The sequence below is a fragment of the Capricornis sumatraensis genome, chromosome 21 (genome assembly GCF_032405125.1).
Source record: "Capricornis sumatraensis isolate serow.1 chromosome 21, serow.2, whole genome shotgun sequence".
In the NCBI taxonomy this organism is placed as follows: Eukaryota; Metazoa; Chordata; class Mammalia; order Artiodactyla; family Bovidae; genus Capricornis; species Capricornis sumatraensis.
This window is the reverse complement of record NC_091089.1, coordinates 35987528-36006327: the sequence shown is the minus strand read 5'-3', so window position 1 is coordinate 36006327 and position 18800 is coordinate 35987528. Positions and strand designations below refer to the sequence as shown.

Genomic DNA, 18800 nt, shown 5'->3' with positions numbered 1-18800 from the left:
GAAAGCCCAGGCAGCAACAAAAGCCCAGCACAGCCAAACAAAAGTAAACAAAAGAATCATTGTTTTTTTTAAAAAGGCAGATCAGATGGTGTCACCTATTGCTTAAAATCATCCAACAGTCCCCCAGTGGCTTCAGGATGAAATCCAAACACGAGGCACCCAAGAACCCCCATGACAGTCCCCTGTCAACCCGAGCAGTCCCATCCACTGCCCATCCCCTCTCCAGAGAAAGAACTTGCACTTCCCCAGCCAACTTGGCCAAGCGGCACTCCCTCCTCTTCTTCCCTTCCTTACTTTTTCCATTTATCTCACCTGACACATTCCATTCAGCTCATGATCTGTCCCTGTCTCCACCCTCCATGAGATGGTCAATTCCAAGAGGGTAGGAATCAGCCCAGGGGCACACGCATGGTGGGTGTGCCATGAAGCTGAGTCACAGAACACACTTAGGACCCCTCCATGACGCCGGCCGCCCCTGCCTTCTTCTCCTGGCTCACTCCTCCTCACCCTTCAAGATTTAGGTCCAGAGACTTCCCTGGTGGCCAGTGGTTAAGAATCCACCTCCCCATGCAGGGGATGAGGGCTCAATCTCTGCTCAGGGAACTAAGATCCCACATGCCACGGGACCACTAAACCCAAGCACCCCAGCTACTGAGCCTATGTACTCTAGACCCCATGCCACAACTAGAGAGAAAACTCCACGAGCCACAACTAGAGAGAAGCCCCCAAACGCTGCCACGAAGAACAGCCAAATAAATAAAGATTTAGGTCCAGTCAACAGCGCCTGGCTCCAGCATCAGAAAGATCTGGGTTAAACTCCAAAATCTCCACTTACTTGTTAGCTGGTGATCTTTTGGGCCTCGCTATTCTTTAACTACAAAATGGAGACAATAATAGCTGCTACCCTTGTGGAATTATTGTTGAGATTAAATAAAATAAGGCACTAAAGCATTGGCCCAGAGCCTGGCACCCAGCAAGCTCAATATAATCGTCAGCTCTTCCTCCTCTGAGCCTCCAAGTCTACCCAGGCGCCTGGCAGGATCCCACCCCTCCCCGGACAGAGCCTCCCCGGGGTTATAATTATCTGTTCATCATCTGCCCCCTCCCCTCTGCTCTGACTAGACTCCGGCTTCTGCCCGGACGATGGCAATTTCTCTTTGTGCCCCCAGAGCCTGGCTTGGTGCCTAACACTTGATGGGGATTTAATCAATGCTGGGGAAGGAAAGAAGGGAAAAAAGACCCAGGAATGAGATGACTCCTGGAGGTGGGGGTGGGTCCTCAGTTCCTAAGAAACAAAAACTCAGGAAAACAAAGCGAAAATCACTGTGTAAGATGAGGCCCTTGGGATGAGAAAGTGAAAATGTTAGTCAGTCAGTCATGTCCGACTCTTCGAGACCCCACGGACAATAGCTCGTCAAGCTCCTCTGCCCATGGGATTCTTCCAGGCAAGAATACTGGAATGGGCTGCCATTGCCTCCTCCAGGGGATCTTTTCAACCAAAGGATCGAACCCGCGTCTCCCTTGTCTCCTGCATTGGTGGCAGATTCCTTACCCGCTGAGCCATTGGGAAGCCCCCTTGGGATGAGAGGGGAAAATCAATTTTGCCTTGGTGTGTGGGTCATTTGGGCTCGCAGGTCCTCAAAGCTGGTACAGAGGGTGGACTGCCCCCATCACAGCACCCAGAGGTCTGAGCTCTGTGGGCTACCCTGCCACACACACAGAGAAGGCAAAGACCCATGAGGAGGTGCTGGCCTGGCCAATGGATCCCCTAGGCCCTGCCCGAAAGTTTGCTTTTACATGTCTTTGGACAGGCCGGTGTCATACTGCTTCTCAAAGGAAGGACTCAGAAATTCTGCTCATCCAGGCAGGCTTCAGAGATACTTGAAGGCATAGTGAGTCCACCTGAACTTACCTGGGAGTCGTTGAAGGGTAGGCACCCAGCAGCAGCCAGCAGGAAGAGGGCGCTGTGGAGAGGAGGTGAAAGACACAGCTTTACTGTCCAACACGAAGGGTGTCCCGGAGAGGGTGGAGGGGGAGCTCACATGAGGCAGAGATCCCGAGAGACCACACCCAGCTGCCCTGTTCATCCTCTCAGCACCACATTATCTGTCTAGTTTTCAGTTACGTGCTCTGCTGACACCAGACAGCTCCTTTTCCGGGGCTCAGTGAGCCATCTTCCCAGAGAGAGGCATTTGCAGGATATGTATAAAACCACAGCTGGCTCACTCGAGAACAACAGTGTATACAGGAACTTCCCTGGTGGTCCAGTGGCCAAGAGTCTGTGCTTCCAATGCAGGGAGCATGGGTTGGATGGCCGGTTGAGGAGCCAAGATCCCACATGCCACATGTCGAGGCCAAAAAGAAAAGTGTACATAAAAGAAGATTTTTTTTAAACTACCGATCCCAACAAATACCCTAGTGGAAAACTGGCCAGTGAAAGTGTTAGTTTTTCAGTCCTGTCCAACTCTTTGCAACCCCATGGACTACAGCCCACCAGGCTCCTCTGTCCAAGGGATTCTCCAGGCAAGCACACTGGAGTGGGTTGCCATGCCCTCCTCCAGGGGATCTTCCCAACCCAGGGATTGAACCCAGGTCTCCCACACTGCAGGCAGATTTATCTGAACCACTAGGGAAGTGGAAAATGTGGCCAAGCAGACTATAGTTTTGCTGCTTACCAATAAGAAAACATTGTAGAAAGCACATTACAATCTTACCAACTTACTCAAATAATCAAACTTAACATCTCCAGTAGTGGGACAGATCAATACCATGTGCCTCCTGATATGATGTACTGAGAAGCGTACAGTGTCATTCAGGTGGTAGTATGAGCGACCTAGACTGAATCTCAGGGAAACGCTGAGACAAACCCAAATTCAGGGACAGTCCACAAAACAATGGGCTTACACTATTCAAAAATCTGAAGGCAATGAAAGGCAATAAAAAGCCGAGGAACTGTTCCAGATTAAAGGTTATAGTAAAAAAATAAAGATTAGGAAGAGACATGGCATCTTTGAGGGAGGTGAATACTACAGAAGAAAATATCAGGATAACTGACCAAATTTGAACATCGACTCAATATTACATAACAGTATTATATGAGACATTAATTTTCTAAGTGTAATCATTGCACTGTGGTTATACAAGAGATTATTATCTTTAGGAGAAACACTTTTAAGTATTTAGGAGCAGAGTCATAATCCCTGCAACATATCCTCAAATGGTTCAGAAAAAATAAGAGTAAGAATAATTATATATATTCTTATATATTTTGTGTGATACATATATTGTTGTTTAGTCGCTAACTTGTGTTCGACTCTTTTGTGACCCTGTGGACTGTAGTCTGCCAAGCTTCTCTGTCCATGGAATTCTCGAGGCAAGAATACTGGAGTGGGTAGCCATTTCCTTTTCCAGGGTATTTTCCTGACCCAGGGATTGAACCTGCGTCTCCTGCATTGGCTGAGGCACTTTAATCCTGAGCCACCATATGAATATATATATATATATATATAGAGAGAGAGAGAGAGAGAGAAAGCAAATACAAAAAATGTTATCGATGAGTGAAACTAAATAAAAGGTATATGGGAGTTAATTGTAATACTCCTGCAACTTTTCCACCAGTTTAAATTTTTTTCCCAAATAAGGGAATTCCTTGGTGGTCAGTGGTTAGGACTCTGACCACTTTTACTGCCAAGGGCCCAGGTTCAATCCTTGGTCAGGAAACTAAGATCCTGCAAGCTGCTGGCACAGCCAAATAGTAATAATAATTAAAAATTTCAGTAGAAAAAAATCTCTTACACATACCAAAATATTTATGGAGGTAACCCTACAGAGCCTGTGATTTGCTAAAATGAGGCGCTGGGTGCAGGCTTAAGTTGAAAACTAATGAATCTCAGAGATGAGTCTTTAGAAATTCATTTTACTATTCTTTTTATTTTTATATATATACTGAGAAATTGCCATCATAAAGGCTTTTTCTAAAAAAATTCTTGCACAAAAAAGTAACATTGCCAATCACAGATATTTTCAAATTTTCTCATTCATTAGAAAGTTAATTTGGAGTTATTTTTTGACTTAGAAATAAATGGTTTTTATGTGGTATTTGGGTTTCCTACACCAAAATACCTTGCCCTCTATCTTGTACCCCAGTCATTCTCTCCTCTTAAAGGAAAGCAGCAGAAAACACAAAACCCACATGATCACACGCTCTTTCTCCCTCTTTCCATTTATGAAGCAACAACATATTTAGAATTGGGTCCCTTCTGACCATTGCATCAGGCAGCAAACAGCAAAGGATCAAGGACCTGAACAGGGGCAGTGAATACAGCATTTTCACCATTAGGGGATTTTATCATGGGACATCTCACACCCATATATACTCTATGCGTACTCAGTCGCTTCAGTCGTGTCCAACTCTATGGGATCCCATGGGCTGTAACCCACCAGACTCCTCTGCCATGGGATTCTCCAGGTAAGAATACTGGAATGGGTTGCCATGCCCTCCTCCAGGAGATTTCCTGACCCAGGGATTGAACTCGCATGTCCTGTGTCTCCTTGCATTGCAGGTGGATTCTTTACCCACTGTGCCACCTGGGCAGCCATATATTCTATATACGGATTGAATTCTGTATTACTTACATATATATGTAATACACGACAACAGGCTCTTCATAACTTAAGTACACTGGCAATAGTGATGCTAATCAGTTCTGTCCACACACTGTCCCCCCAAGTCCTCAGTGGTGTCATGACACACACGTGTACCCGACAAACTGGCCTGGCCAGCCCAGCCCGGAACAGGAGGACGGGCACGGGGGAAGCCTCGGACCTGGGGCCTCAGGTCCTTGGGAAGGGCAGGATGACACGGCAGAGGTTCTCCACTCCAGCCCACCCACTTCTACAGTCTCGCCAACTTTCGAGGCACACACACAAACGGCCTCAAGAAGACTCCCTGGCACCCGACTGCAGAGCAACTCAGAGGCCAGGGTAAGGCGAGGGGAGGGAGGCTCACAAGGCGGGTTCCTGCGACTGCACATGAACAGACAGGTTGCAGGTGTGGGGAGAGGAGGACCTTCATGGCTTCAGTGTCTGCCTGCAGTGGACAGAAGGCTTTGGAGCAATGGTCCCCATCCTTTATGGCACGAGGGACTGGTTTCACAGAAGACAATCTTTCCATGGACCAGGGTAGAGGGATGGTTTCAGGATGACTCTAGCACACTGCAGTTACTGTGCACTTTATTGCTATTATTATTATATCGGTCCCACCTCAGATCATCACGCATTAGATCCTGGAAGTTGGGGACCCCTGCCTCAGATGCAGGACACTTCACCATCCACAGGCAAAGCCCTCAAACAGACAGGCCCTTGGGACTGAGGGGAGAAGGGGGTCAAGCCAGGTGTGGGACAGCCCAGGTTCCCACCAAACTTGGCCTTGAGCAAAACCTGATTCCACCAGGCATGGCATGAATGGGTTTTAATGCCTCTCTTTAACATCTGCTAATCTCTTAAACAAGAGGAAGAGTCCTGACTGTGGGTTTTTTTTTCTTCTTCAAGTAGCAGCTTGTAATAAAGGCAAAAAAAAAAAAAAAAAATGAGATTGGATAGAAGCCCAGAAATAGCTAAAACAAAAAGGCCCAAATCCATGCATCAAAGCATTTCTGCTGATTTTCTATCTATAGGACTGAACTTCGCAGCTACTGCCGAGGAGACAGCAACTCTTCAGAGAATGAGGCACTCAGATCAGAATTTGCACATCAGGGGGCACAGGGAATTGGGGGGGGGCGGGGCAGGTCACTGTTCATGTTTCAACTAGGGACACTGAGAAACAGAGGGGTGTGCAGCCTGTCCACGGCCATGGTGCCATGTGGCCCAAGACCACGACTCAGATCCCTGGATGCACAGGTCAGTGCTTTTTCCACCATGGGAATTCTTAAAAACTCAATAAACTGCAAACCTTATTTTTAAAACTTTAAGTCGTTTTCATTTTTCCATTTTCATTCTTCATCAGTATTGCGTAACTCAGCGAAATTCTGGGCATCAGTGGTTGAAACCTAGCACGGGTTGTTTTCCCCTTAGAAATAAAATATTTCAGAAAAAAAAAGGAAGGAAATTTTTGAATAAGACATGAAATAGGGATATACAAGTGTTTGTAAGAAATTCCTCTGTCAACTCTCAAGTATGAATCATCAATAGACGGTTTCTCATCAGAGTTTAAAATCAGGTTAAATCTTCTACTTTAGAGGTTTGTGGAGCTGGTTTTTTTTTTTTTTTAACTTACCTACAAATCTTTGCAGGAGAAGTTTTCTGTATGAAAATAAAAAGACTTAGCATTAATCTTAAAAATTTTTTTTGTTCTCCTTAAAAGAAAACATTTAGATCAAGAGGCACATAAATTATGAGTAAGTTTATTGGGGTCTTTACAAGTTGCCGCACTTCGGTATTTATTGAGGCTTTTTCTGCGTGGACCAAATGAAGGATGACTCAGAGGTCCAGAGGTGAGTCACTTCTGGATGAGTAGTTTTACCACTCTCACCATTAGAACTCTGTTTACCCACAAAAAAGCACAATGCCGCCGCGCCCAAGCCTTCAAATATCTCACGCACCACGAAAAGGAGACAGAAATCGATGTATTCTGTGCAGGAAAAGAAATCAGGCTCTGGTTCAACTTCTATTCCACTCTGTCTCTTTAAATTTTCCTTTCATTAATCCAGCTCTGACTCTGAGCAGCGCTATAAATTCTCTGGTATGATGTGTAAATTAGGAAACAGAAACAAAGGAGCAGGGACATTTGATTCCACCCCTAGAGAGAAGGATAAAGGGCAGATTGGGGAAATCGGAACTTGGCTTTTAAAGCTCCCTGAAATGAAGAAACAAAGAAATTCTAACACAGACTCCACCTTTATTACTCGCTTTTTTATTACTTTAAGGGAATTAGGCCTTGGCACTTGGGAAGAAATCTCTAGCAGGGAGAAGCATAGATTTTTCTACATTTGATAAGGAAAATGGCCAGGTAAGAGATTATTTCTGTACATTTCAGAAGGATTACTTTGCTAGTTGAGGACAAACTACAGTTTTGGGGTTTTTTCCTTCTTCCGGCTCAAAGTGTGAAGGATGACCATATTATTCAAAAGTGAAGCACTGGGCTTCCCTGGTGGCTCAGAGGTAAAGAGTCCATCTGCCAGTGCAGGAGACAGGGGTTCAATCCCTGATCCGGGAAGATCCCACATACAGGGGAGGAACTAACTACTGAGTCTGTGCTTTAGAGCCCGGGAGCTGCAACTACTGAAGCCCTGCTTCCCAACAGGAGAAGGAACTGCAATGAGCAGTCCGTGCACTGAACTAGACAGTAGCCCTCGCTCTCCACAAGAGAAAAGGTCGTGGAGCAAAGAAGACCCAGCACAGCTAAAAATTAAATAGATAAATAATACTCTAAGAGTGATGCACTTAAACAGTACGAACTTCCATTTACTATGAAATGAGCAAGTGCTGATGATGTAATGTATAGCACAGTGCCTATAGTTAACAATAGTCTATTGCCTATTTTAGAAGTTGTTAAGAGAGTAGATCTTAAAATTCTCATCACAAGGAAAAAAAATGTAACTATGCATGGTGACGGATGTTAACTAGAGTTACTGTGGTGATCATTTCGAAATATACACGTTAAATCATTATCCTGAACACCTGAAATGAACATAATTTTATCTTTCAAGTATATCTCAATTTTTTTTTAAAGAAGGTGAAGCACTGGCAAGAGAATTCTGTGGTTTGCTGTGAAGGCTCTCGTAAGTTTTCACGTGTGACTAAATCCCTCGTTGGTGCTGGTTTTATAAACACGAGATGTCTGTGTACAGAGCAGTGGCTCCCGTCTTTCTATTCTTTGTTTCCTCTCATTTGTTCCCTCTCATCTCTGTGGAACCTGCCTCAACAGTTCAAAAGGCAAAGCGGACCTTGACTCCACTGCCCCCTGGTGGAGACTCGAATCCCTTCGGCCCCAGAAGGATGGCACGCAGACGTGACCTGGCTCCCACCTGGATAACTGCCCCCAACTTGCGAAAACGTGTCACTAACAGATTCTGAGCTAAACATAGCCGACATCTCCAGAGTTTGGAGGAAGAGCAGGAATGAAGATGAGAATGAAAGGGATGCTCAGGACTTCCCTGGCGGTCCACCGGTTAAGACTCTGAGCTTCCAATGCAGGGGCGTGCGCCCATGTGAATGCTCAGTAGCTTCGTCATGTCCTTAAGAGCAGAAACTGTGCCTCTTGCTCATGACTGTAGACCCAGGGCCTGGCAGGGCAGCCACACACCCAGGGACGTAGAAATATTCACAGAATGAATGGGGTGGAGGTGCGAGAAGAGGGTTCCTGACAGATCAGAGGAGAGAAACATCAAGATACAGTCGAGGTAACTGGAGAAGTTTAGCTGTGGCTGAAATTTCTAAAGCCAGACAGATGGATGGGGCCCAGGTGGTGAAGGGCTTTGCATGCCTCCAGGTAGGTTCTGGGCAGTCCTGAAGAGCTGTATGTAGGGGAACATGATCAGATCTGTGTGTCAGAAAGGTCCCTTGGAGTGTGAGAAGTGGCCTTGGATACAGGAAGGCCGCCCCTCTTCCTGGCATGCCTATAAAAAGTGTGTTGCCTGAATGACCCACTAGCCTCTCTCGAGTTCAAGAGTTCCAAAATTTTGATGAAAGTCATCTGAAACAGGCAGATATTAGAAAAAAGGAACTCTCAAAAGAGGTACCAAACTAAAAACACCACTGGGCATCCCTGGTGGCCCAGTAGTAAAAAGTCTGCCTGTCAATGCAAGAGACAGGGATTCAATCCCTGATCCAGGAAGATCACATGGAACAACCGAGCCCACGCTCCACAACTATTTATCCTGTGCTCTAGAGCCTGGGAGCCACAACTACTGAAGCCCTAAGGCCTGTGCCCTGCAACAGGAGAAGTCACCGCAATGAGGAGCCTGGGCCCCGCAACTAGAGAAGAGCCTGCATGGAAACAAAGACCCGCACAGCCAAAGATTAAATAAAATTATTAAAAGATAAAACTCCTACTCATAATATTAAAAATCATAGCTCATGAGTACAAAGCACCTACTATGTGCCAGAGTGTTGGGAGCACCGAGCAGTTGATAGGGTCCTCCTACGACTCTTGGGTGGGTGACATTTCTCTCCCCTTTGCACAGATGGAGGCCCAGAAGGTGAGGGAAGCTGTTCTAGGTGGTGGAAGGCAGAGCTGGGGTGGGGAAGAAAAGAAGTTTTCCCCAGGGTGGGCTAAAGCTCCCAGCACCCTATGGGAAGCTTGCCATCGATTTCCTTGTGGTGCTGGGATGTGGTGAGGTAATGCCCACTCCCCCATGTCCCCCCAGGCCCACAGGCATCTCTACCTCAGCCCCCGAAGCCCTGGTTCATTGCTGGCCTGGAGGTGAGTTCCGTTCAGACCCACAAGCGTCCCCATGTATGCTGGGTGACCTGAAGGGATGTTGAAACTGTGGTCCTTGAAATTAATTAATGACCACCGTCAGGCAGCCTTGACTGGAAACAGATGGCAGGAAAAAGGCAGGCACTAACCTGGGCCGTACATAAAAAGCATGTCTTTGAAATTTCAAGCAAGGGAAGTGAAACTAGCCTTTTGCGTAATCATTTACCTCTTTCCGAAAACACTTCTGGTGCCCACAGATGATAACTTCGGCTGCATTATGCAAAGTGAGAAACACAGGAATGGCCTGAAAGAACACAAAGGAATAAGCATGAGAATATTTCTTTGATCTCATAATTACATAATTCTTGATGTCTGCTTCAAAATAAAAGATCTGTGGGAACTGCTGGCATTCACATAGCTACTCCTCTCCAGCAAAAACTCTTGCGTGGATCAGTGCTGTTGTTGCTGGCATGATACTCGGTAGGTGTAGAGACTCCCTTCCTATAGGTTTTCTCATCACTTATTAAGCACTTACTGTGTGTCGGGCACCGTGCCAGGTGTAGGGGACACGTCCTGTAAACAGCTGCACACGTGACAGATAGGCTGTCTCTAGAGGTGAGAGCTCTGACCAGATGGACAAAAAGGCATAACCAATCCAGCGTGGGCAGAGCACGCCTTCTTGGAGGAAATGAAGCCCAAAGTCTAAACAGGAACCAAATGATGAACTAGAATGAGCCCAGCAAAAAGAGACAAGGTGAGAGAGGGCTGGAGGCAGAGGGGCACACGAGAGTCCAGAGGATCAAGGCAACTACCTTCTCGGGGAACTGGGGGGAGTTGAGTGGGGTGGAAATAGTGTGGAAGGGGAAAATGGGGGAGCGGGAAGGGAGGTGATAATCATATCAAAGAGTCAGGACGATCCCGAAGGCCAGAGGAGATGCTGAAGGGTTTAAAGCCCGAGTGACACGACTGCATCTGCATGTTTATAGGAACTTGGGCTGCTGGGTGCAGGAGAAGAGACAGAGATGATTACAGAAGCTTAGCGGTGTGGCAGATTGAAAATCGACCCTCAAAACTCTAGCCGCAGGACTTCTCTGGTGGTCCAGTGGCTAAGACTCTGTTCTCCCAGTGCAGGGGACCTGGGTTCAAATCCTGGTCAGAGAACCAGATCCCAAATGGTACAACTAAGGATCGTGCATACCGCAACGAAGACGGGGAAGGCTGTGTGCTGCAACTAAGACCCAGCACAGTTGCATACATACTAATACATATATATACACACAAATACATATAAACACATAAAATAAGTATTAAAAAAAAGAAAACTATACCCAAGTCCTAACCCCTAGGATTTGTGAAAGTGACCTCGTACAGTAAAAAAAAAAAATGGGCCTTTGCAAATGTAATTAAATTGAGACTCTGGAGATGGAGCGAATACCAGATGATCTAGGTGGGCCCCAAATGCAAACACATGTATCCTCCTAAGAGAGAAGGAGAGATATGACACACACAGAGGAGAGGCAATGTGGCCCCAGAGGCAGAGACAGAGGGATGCGGCCATAAGCCAAGGCATGTCAGCAGCCACCAGAAACCGGAAGGGGTGAGGACCGGATTCTCCCCAAGAGCCGCTGGAGGGAGCACAGCCATTTCAGAACCCTGGCCTCCAGAACCAGGAGAGAATAAGTTTCTGCTGTTTTTAAGTCACCAAGGGAAGTAGTCATTTGTCACAGTAGCTACAGGAAACTAACAGAAGGAATCACCAGACGGTGGCCTGAAGCTGGTAGTGGCTGTGGAGATGGAGAAAACTGGATACAGGAGGGAAACATTTAGGAGACTGGAGTCAATGGCGGAACAACTGGGATCAACACTGTACCCCTTCTCCCAAAAAGGGGGAGAGGAGAAGATATTTACACTCCAGTGGGACAAACCTAGGTGGCATATTAAAAAGCAGAGACATCACTTTGCCGACAGAGTTCCATATAGTCAAAGCTAGGGTTTTTCCAGTAGTCATGTATGGATGTGAGAGTTGGACCATAAAGAAGGCCGAGCACTGAAGAACTGATGTATTCAAATTGTGGTGCTGGAGAAGACTCTTGAGAGTCTCTTGGACAGCAAGGAGATCAAACCAGTTAATCCTAAAGGCAATCAGTCCTGAATATTCATTGGAAGGACTGATGCGGAAGCTGAAGCTCCAACACTTTGGCCACCTGATGTGAACAGCTGACTCACTGGAAAAGACCCTGATGTTGGGAAAGACTGAAGGCAAAAGGAGAAGGGGGCAGCAGAGAATGAGATGGTTAGATAGCCTCACCAACTCAACGGACATGAATTTGAGCAAACTCTGGGAGATGTTGAAGGGAGCCTGGGGTGCTGCAGTCCATGGGGTTGCAAAGAGTTGGACACAACTTAAAGACTGAACAAGCAGTGGGCTGTCAAGATACACAGAGTACCCACTGTACACTGACTATTGCTGAGCTGTTTGCTAAGAACAGCAGTCTTTCCTAATTTGATAGATGATCTTGACAAGGCCAGGGGAGGGATTGAAGGGTGAGGGATATTTGCTATTATCTTTGTTGTTGCCAATGGTGACGTTTCCTGGAAAGCAAAAGAAAATCAAGAATATGCATGGGTTTTGGCATCAGCCTGGGTTTCGGGCTCCAGCTCCACCATCTGCTCATGGAGCAGGGCACTTATCCAAACAGTTTGCTCCTCTGTGGCATAAGGATAACAATACCTGCAACCTGAAGCTATTGGGAGGAAGGGTGGAAACCATACAAGAGCTCCACATGAAGGCTGTCACTCAGTGGTGTTGATCGAGGACCCTGAGCTGAGAAATTGTTCCCCTTCAAGGACCCTTAAGTGGGCCTTTGAGCAGATGCTACTGCCCTATCACTTCCAGACGGATTTATGCTTTATCTTTGGGGAAGATATATTTTTACCTTGTCATTAAGACTTTTATAAGTTTATAGCTCTGCCCTATTTTAGTATTTTGTTCTAACTCACACTGTTTCATTTCATTCTGAGCTTTTGCTTTGCATTTTTCTTCCTTTTTAAATGTTTTCTACTCTTTTTCATTAAAAGTTCAACTCAACTCTTTTTTCCCTTTAAAAATCATAATTATTTCCTATGTTTTTCATGTCTTCTGTGCTTCTTTTTATTCCTCTTAAGCTTTTATGTTTTCTATTATGTTTTATGTATTTTAAGATTACTAGAGATTTTTTTAATTGGCCTCATCCATTAGGTTCATGTTGGGAAAACTTGGGCCCTGGCCTTCTAGGTCTGAGCCTAAGAAGACAGAACAGAAAATCTTTAGGTTAATCCTGTGGTACATGACAGTGAAAATAAAAGGGCCACCTGGATCTTATTTATTTAAAATTAAGACTTGATCCCTGGGTCAGGAAGATCCCCTGGAATAAGAAATTGGATCCCACTCCAGTATTCTTGCCTGGGAAATCCCATGGACAAAGGAGTCTGGCAGGCTACAGTTCATGGGGTCACAAAGTGTTAGACAAGACTGAGCGACTGAGCACACAACAAGAAGCCCTGATTTTAAATGTTTTTGCCTCCTTGACTATAAAATCAGAAAGGAGATGAGATTTAGGGTTGACTCAGAGTCGGACACGACTGAGCGACTTTCATTTTCACTAGACTCTAACTCTAGACCTCAAAGAGGTTTTATCTTCTCAATTTTATAAACCGTCGAGAGGTTCCTCCATCACCCTAGCAGAATCTGAGCAGATTCTGTAAAAGGATCTATCTGTACATATAGATGGAGAAGGCAATGACACCCCACTCCAGTACTCTTGCCTGGAAAATCCCATGGACGGAGGAGCCTGGTAGGCTGCAGTCCATGGGGTCGCTAGGAGTTGGACACAACTGAGCGACTTCACTTTGACTTTTCACTTTCATGCATTGGAGAAGGAAATGGCAACCCACTCCGGTGTTCTTGCCTGGAGAATCCCAGGTACAGGGGAGCCTGGTGGGCTGCTGACTATGGGGGTCGCACAGAGTCGGACACCACTGAAGCGACTCAGCAGCAGCAGTACATATAGAACTGATCTTAAAGTTCACTAATAATAGGTACCAACAATGTGTTCAGCACAGTGCTAATTATTTTAATTGCATTCTCTTATTTAAATCATCTCTCAACAACTTTATCCACAGATGCTGTTACCCTGATTTACGGACAAGGAAACTGAAGCTCAGGGTGATGGGGCAGCTTGTTGGTGAGTTCACAGCTGGTTCAGGGTGGGACTCCAGGATTCCAACCGAGTGACGGAAAGCCCACACTCCCAGCCTTGATGTCTGTTGTTTAGGCGCTAAGTCACGTCTGACTCTTCTGTGATACCATGGACTGTAGCCCCAGGCTCCTCGGTCCATGGGATTTCCCAGGCAAGAATATTGGAGTGAGTGGTCATTTCCTTCTGCAGGGGATCTTCCCAGCCCAGGGATAGAATCCACGTCTCCTGCATTGGCAGGCGGGTTCTTTACCACTGAGCCACCAGGGAAGCCCCATCCTCGAAGTTATAGAATCCAGATTATGGCAAACTCCCAGGATAAGCTTCCTGGATCCACACCTGTATGAAGTCCAACACAACTGTGTATTGTTCCAAACTCTGCCAGTCTGTGTCCTCCCGTGATAAAACTGGTATGATCTAAAACGGATGACCTCGATGCAAACTCCATGCCACTCTTTAAAGGGACATCATCCATTTCTACTTTAAAATGGTCTAATCTGAATTTCTCAAGCCATTTTTCTTGACTGAGGAGCTAGCAGACTTTAGAAACAGTAACTCTACCATTGACTTTTATAGGCCTCCAAAGAGATCTATCAAGAACAATATTAAGTCAATCTGCAACTTATAATTACTGACTTTCCCTTGGCCTCCACCTCTGTGTACCAAGCCTTAGTCTGAACTATGTGATTAGTTCAAGACACCCCAATGACCAATTATTTCAGAAAACCTGCCCTTTACAGACTGAAGTTCAGCAGACTTACTTTTGTGAAATCAGATAAAAGTTGTGAGAAATGAGGACTTCCCTGGCTGTCTAGGGGTTAAGACTCCTTGCTTCCACTGCAGGGGGCATGGGTTTGATTCCCGGTCTGGCAACTAAGGTCCCACAAGCCACATGGTATGGCCAAAAAGAAGTTCTGAGAAATGATAATAATAATAACAGTCAAGATACCCTGAATGCTTCCTATGTGCCAGATGCCGTTCTAACTGCTTTCACATATTGAATCATCATAATAACCCTTTGAGAAAAATACTAATAACATCCCCATTATACAGATGAGGAAAAGGAAGGATATACTTTGATTCTCTTTTTTAACCTGCCTCTTAATAATCTGAAACCACTTTTAGACAATCTAGATACTAGCTTGCTGCTAAAAAGAACAGAAAATCAAATTTGTTCTTCCACACTGTCAAGGCGCTAGGAACAGCCTCAATAATAAAAGGTCCCACCATCTTTCATTAGGAAAAATGGCCCAAGATCAACTACCGTGAAACCCAAATCATCATTTTTAACATAAAATGTAATTGACCAAATTCAACTACACTGCAGTCCAATTCGTTTCATGACTCAGGGGCACAATTTGCAACTAATTTATTCTTGGAGTCCATTCACTTAAAATTTAACATTTTGTCCATGCACTGTTGGAAATTTTTCTCTGGCTGTAAAAAGACATCAGTAACTTTTACTTCAAATTTTTCATTATTCCCATGCTTCCCAGAGTGGAATTTTCAAGCCTTGATTGTTGTTTGTTCAGGTGTTGGGACTGACTTGAAACAGTTTTCTACGGAAAGCCCTGGCCCTGTCCACAGGCACGGCCTTGGGTCCCTCTGCAGGAGTGTAGACGGCTCGCTTAGCCAAGAAGTGGGCTGGCTTCTTAGTTTTGTAGAACATCAATCCTACCTTCAATTTGGGTGTGTGTGACTTCAATCTACAATATATTATAGAATAATTAATTGCCAGGCTCTTGCCAAAGAATATACCTTTGAACATTTGGCTGCCTAGTTTTTTATTGAAATCATGCCTGTAGAAATAAATGTTCCTAAAGGAAAGGAGTCAGATAGTTGGATAGCAGCAGTTTTAACCCCAGAGAACTGTTCCTACTGAACCGTGCTGTCATCATGCTACCAAACAGACTAGGAATCCCAGAAACTAGGTTACCATTGGGTTTATTATAAGCATGCGACCGAAGACCCTACGTGGCCCATCCTACCCTTAATGAGGACTAAGTAACTGAGAGTCCAATGGGTAAAGAATCTGCCTATGATGCAGGAGACACAGGAGATACGGGTTTGATCCCTGGGTTGGGAAGAGTCTCTGGGGAGGAAATGGCAAGCCACTTCAGTGTTCTTGCCTGGGAAATGCCAGGGACAGAGGAGCCTGGTGGGTTATACAGTCCACTGGGTCACAAAGAGTTGGCCACGACTGAGCACAGAGCACACAGAAGGAATTGAGAGCAAAGAAGGACACTGCATTTCTTCAGCAATAGCTTGCATTTATCTTACAAGCATGGAGAGTCTTGTAACTTCTTTACTTCACTGCAAAAAGATAAAGAGCTAAAACCAAGGCCCAATTATATTTGTTTCAAAAGATATCATAGCATAAATTTCTATGTGCTAAGTCTCTCTGTGGCCTTCTTCTATTTCCCTTGACCTAGAATTCTTTTATTTTTTCCATTTTAAGATTTTTTTTTTAATTGGAGTATAATTGCTTTACAATGTTGTATTAGTTTATAACAACAGGAATCAGCTATATGTATAGATTTATTTTAAAATCTCTTCTTAAGAAATGTTTATCTTATCAACTCTACCCCAATGCAAAATAAAACTTAGGGACTTGCCCCAGTGGTCCAGTGGTTAAGAATCTGCCTTGCAATGCAGAAGATGAGGGTTCGATCCCTGGTCAGGGGACTAAGATCCCAAGTGCCATGGAGTACTAAGCCTGTACGCCACATGTAGAGTCCATCTGCTGCAACTAAGACCCCATGCAGCCAAAAACTAAATTAATTAATTTTTTAATAAACTTAAAAAAAGAGGCACAAACTACTATATATAAAACATACAAGAAACAAGTATATATTGTACAGGAGCTTCCCTGGTGCCTCAGTTGGTAAAGAGTCTACCTGCAATGCAGGAGACGTGGGTTCAATCCCTGGGTCGGGAAGATTCCCCCAGAGAAGGAAGTGGCAATCCACTCTAATATACTTGCCTGGGAAATCCCATGGCCACAGTCCATAGGGTCACAAAAGGTCAGACATGACTGAAGTAACCTACCGCACACGCACACACAGAAGGCAGAATAACTACACAGCTCCTCTCCCCTTCTGCCCACTCCATCCTGATAGGCTCATCTCCTTGGCTTGTTATGATTTAGGAAGGAAAGGGGGTAAGCATTGTACTGCTTTGGTTTTTAAAAATAATTGTATTTATTTATTTGGCTGTACAGGGTCTTAGCTGTGGCATGCAAACTTCTTAGTTTCAGCATGTGGGATCTAGTTCTCTGACCAGTGATCAAACCCTGTCCCCTGCAAGTCTTAACCACTGGACCACCAGGAAAGTCCGAGGCGTTGCAGATGAACCACTATCCTTGGACAGTCTTGAGTCTGCATCTCTGCTTTTTGTAACATCTACCAGTTGGTGACCTTCGCCAAATCTGCATCTCAGTTTCCTCCTCTGTAAACAGGAGTAATTAAGTCCAACTTCATATGTCATGAAGGTTGGCAACAGGAAGTGCCTGGCTCACATATATAACACTGAAAATTCACAATGGTTGTTCCCATGGTGAGTTGTGTGTCTTTCATGGATTCCCCTATAAATTCTTCAAGGTCAGCTAAGTGTGTGTGCTCAGCCTCTTTGCAACTCCTTGGACTATAGCCTGCCAGGATCTGTCCATGGGATTCTCCAGGCAAGAATACTGGAGTGGGTTGCCATTTCCTCCTCCAGGAGATCTTCCCAACCCAGGGATCTAACCCGCATCTCTTGCATCTTCTGCATTGGCAGGCAGATTCTTTACCACTAGCACCGCCTGGGAGTTCCCTCATGTTCAGGAACCAGGTCTTATTCCTCATTAAGCCCCCAGTAGTAGACTCCCCAATAAATATTTGCTGAATGGAGAGCCACAAAAATAATCTCCTTGCCTTAATTCTATCATTTGGTTGTGAGTTTGAGGTGGAAAAATCAATAAAGAATGCCCCCACCTTGCCTTTGCAGAGTTAAGTCAGCTTCCTCTCAGGAGCCATATATCAGAAGAAAGGCTTCAAAGTTTTGTTGGATAAAGGAGGCCTTTATGGAGCAAAGCAACTCCGTAAGTGTTTTGCATAACAACACGCCCACGGATTTTAACTGAGTGCTTTCTGCCCCAGTTCCTCGTGGATCCATGAAACTGACAGCTTGGCACCAGCATGTTGACGCCTGTTTTCCATCTAACACAAGCTGTACAAGTACCGCGTGTTTTATCCACTCTGTTGTAGATTTTTAAGCAACTATGTAAAAACAAAAAACTCAGAAAACAAAGAAAAGATGCTGGGTTGTGTTATTTCACTAAAAAAAGAAAAAAATTACTGTCTCCTTTCTATCTTCCTCCTCCTCTAACCAGGTGTATTTGGTTTGGGGTTGTTTCTCTTTACTTGGGAGTTTGAAATACAGCAGCTTCCTTCTGCCCATGAAAAAAATCTGTGTTCTAGGTCAGGGCCATTCAAATGCAGTCCCCTCAGAAGAAAAGGAGCTCCAGGGAATTCCCTGGTGGTCTAGTAGCTAAAGACTCCGCTCTCCCAATGCAGGGGGCCGGGATCAGGGAACTAGATCCCGCATGCTGAAACTAAGATCAAAGATCTCTCACTTTGCAACTGAGACCCAGAGCAGCCAAATAAATAAATTAATTTTAAAAAAAGAAGACGACTATAAGAAGCTCACACACAGAACTGTAAGTCAGTGCCCTACTTCCTTCTTCAAAAAGTATGGCTATGACAAAAAAAAAAAAGTCAGCTCAACTAAACAACATGTTTAGTGCCAAGCTTGATGTTTACTCTGGCACAGTCTCCTTAGGGCCAGGTAACAAGAGCTCTTGATGAAAGTGAAAGAGGAGAGTGAAAAAGTTGGCTTAAAGCTCAACATTCTGAAAACTAAGATCATGGTGTCTGATCCCATCACTTCATAGCAAATAGATGTGGAAACAGTGGCAGACTTTATTTTTGGGGGGCTCCAAAATCACTGCAGATGGTGATTGCAGCCATAAAAATAAAAGATGCTTACTTCTTGGAAGAAAAGTTATGACCAACCTAGATAGCATATTCAAAAGCAGAGACACTACTTTGCCAACAAAGGTCCATCTAGTCAAGGGTATAGTTTTTCCAGTAGTCATGTATGGATGTGAG

The 18800-nt window shown here is 45.0% G+C and overlaps 1 protein-coding gene across 1 annotated transcript in view; it reads right to left on the bottom strand.

Annotated features, from left to right (window-relative positions):
* The window catches only part of TMEM241 (transmembrane protein 241), a 113650-nt gene that overhangs the window by 60220 nt on the left and 34630 nt on the right, over positions 1–18800 (bottom strand). Inside the window, exons 5-7 of the mRNA XM_068993918.1 lie at positions 9645–9722; positions 6275–6300; positions 1913–1964 (exon numbers count right to left, since the gene is read on the bottom strand). Coding sequence (XP_068850019.1) covers positions 1913–1964; positions 6275–6300; positions 9645–9722 — 156 coding nt within the window. The remainder of the gene's footprint in view (positions 1–1912; positions 1965–6274; positions 6301–9644; positions 9723–18800) is intronic.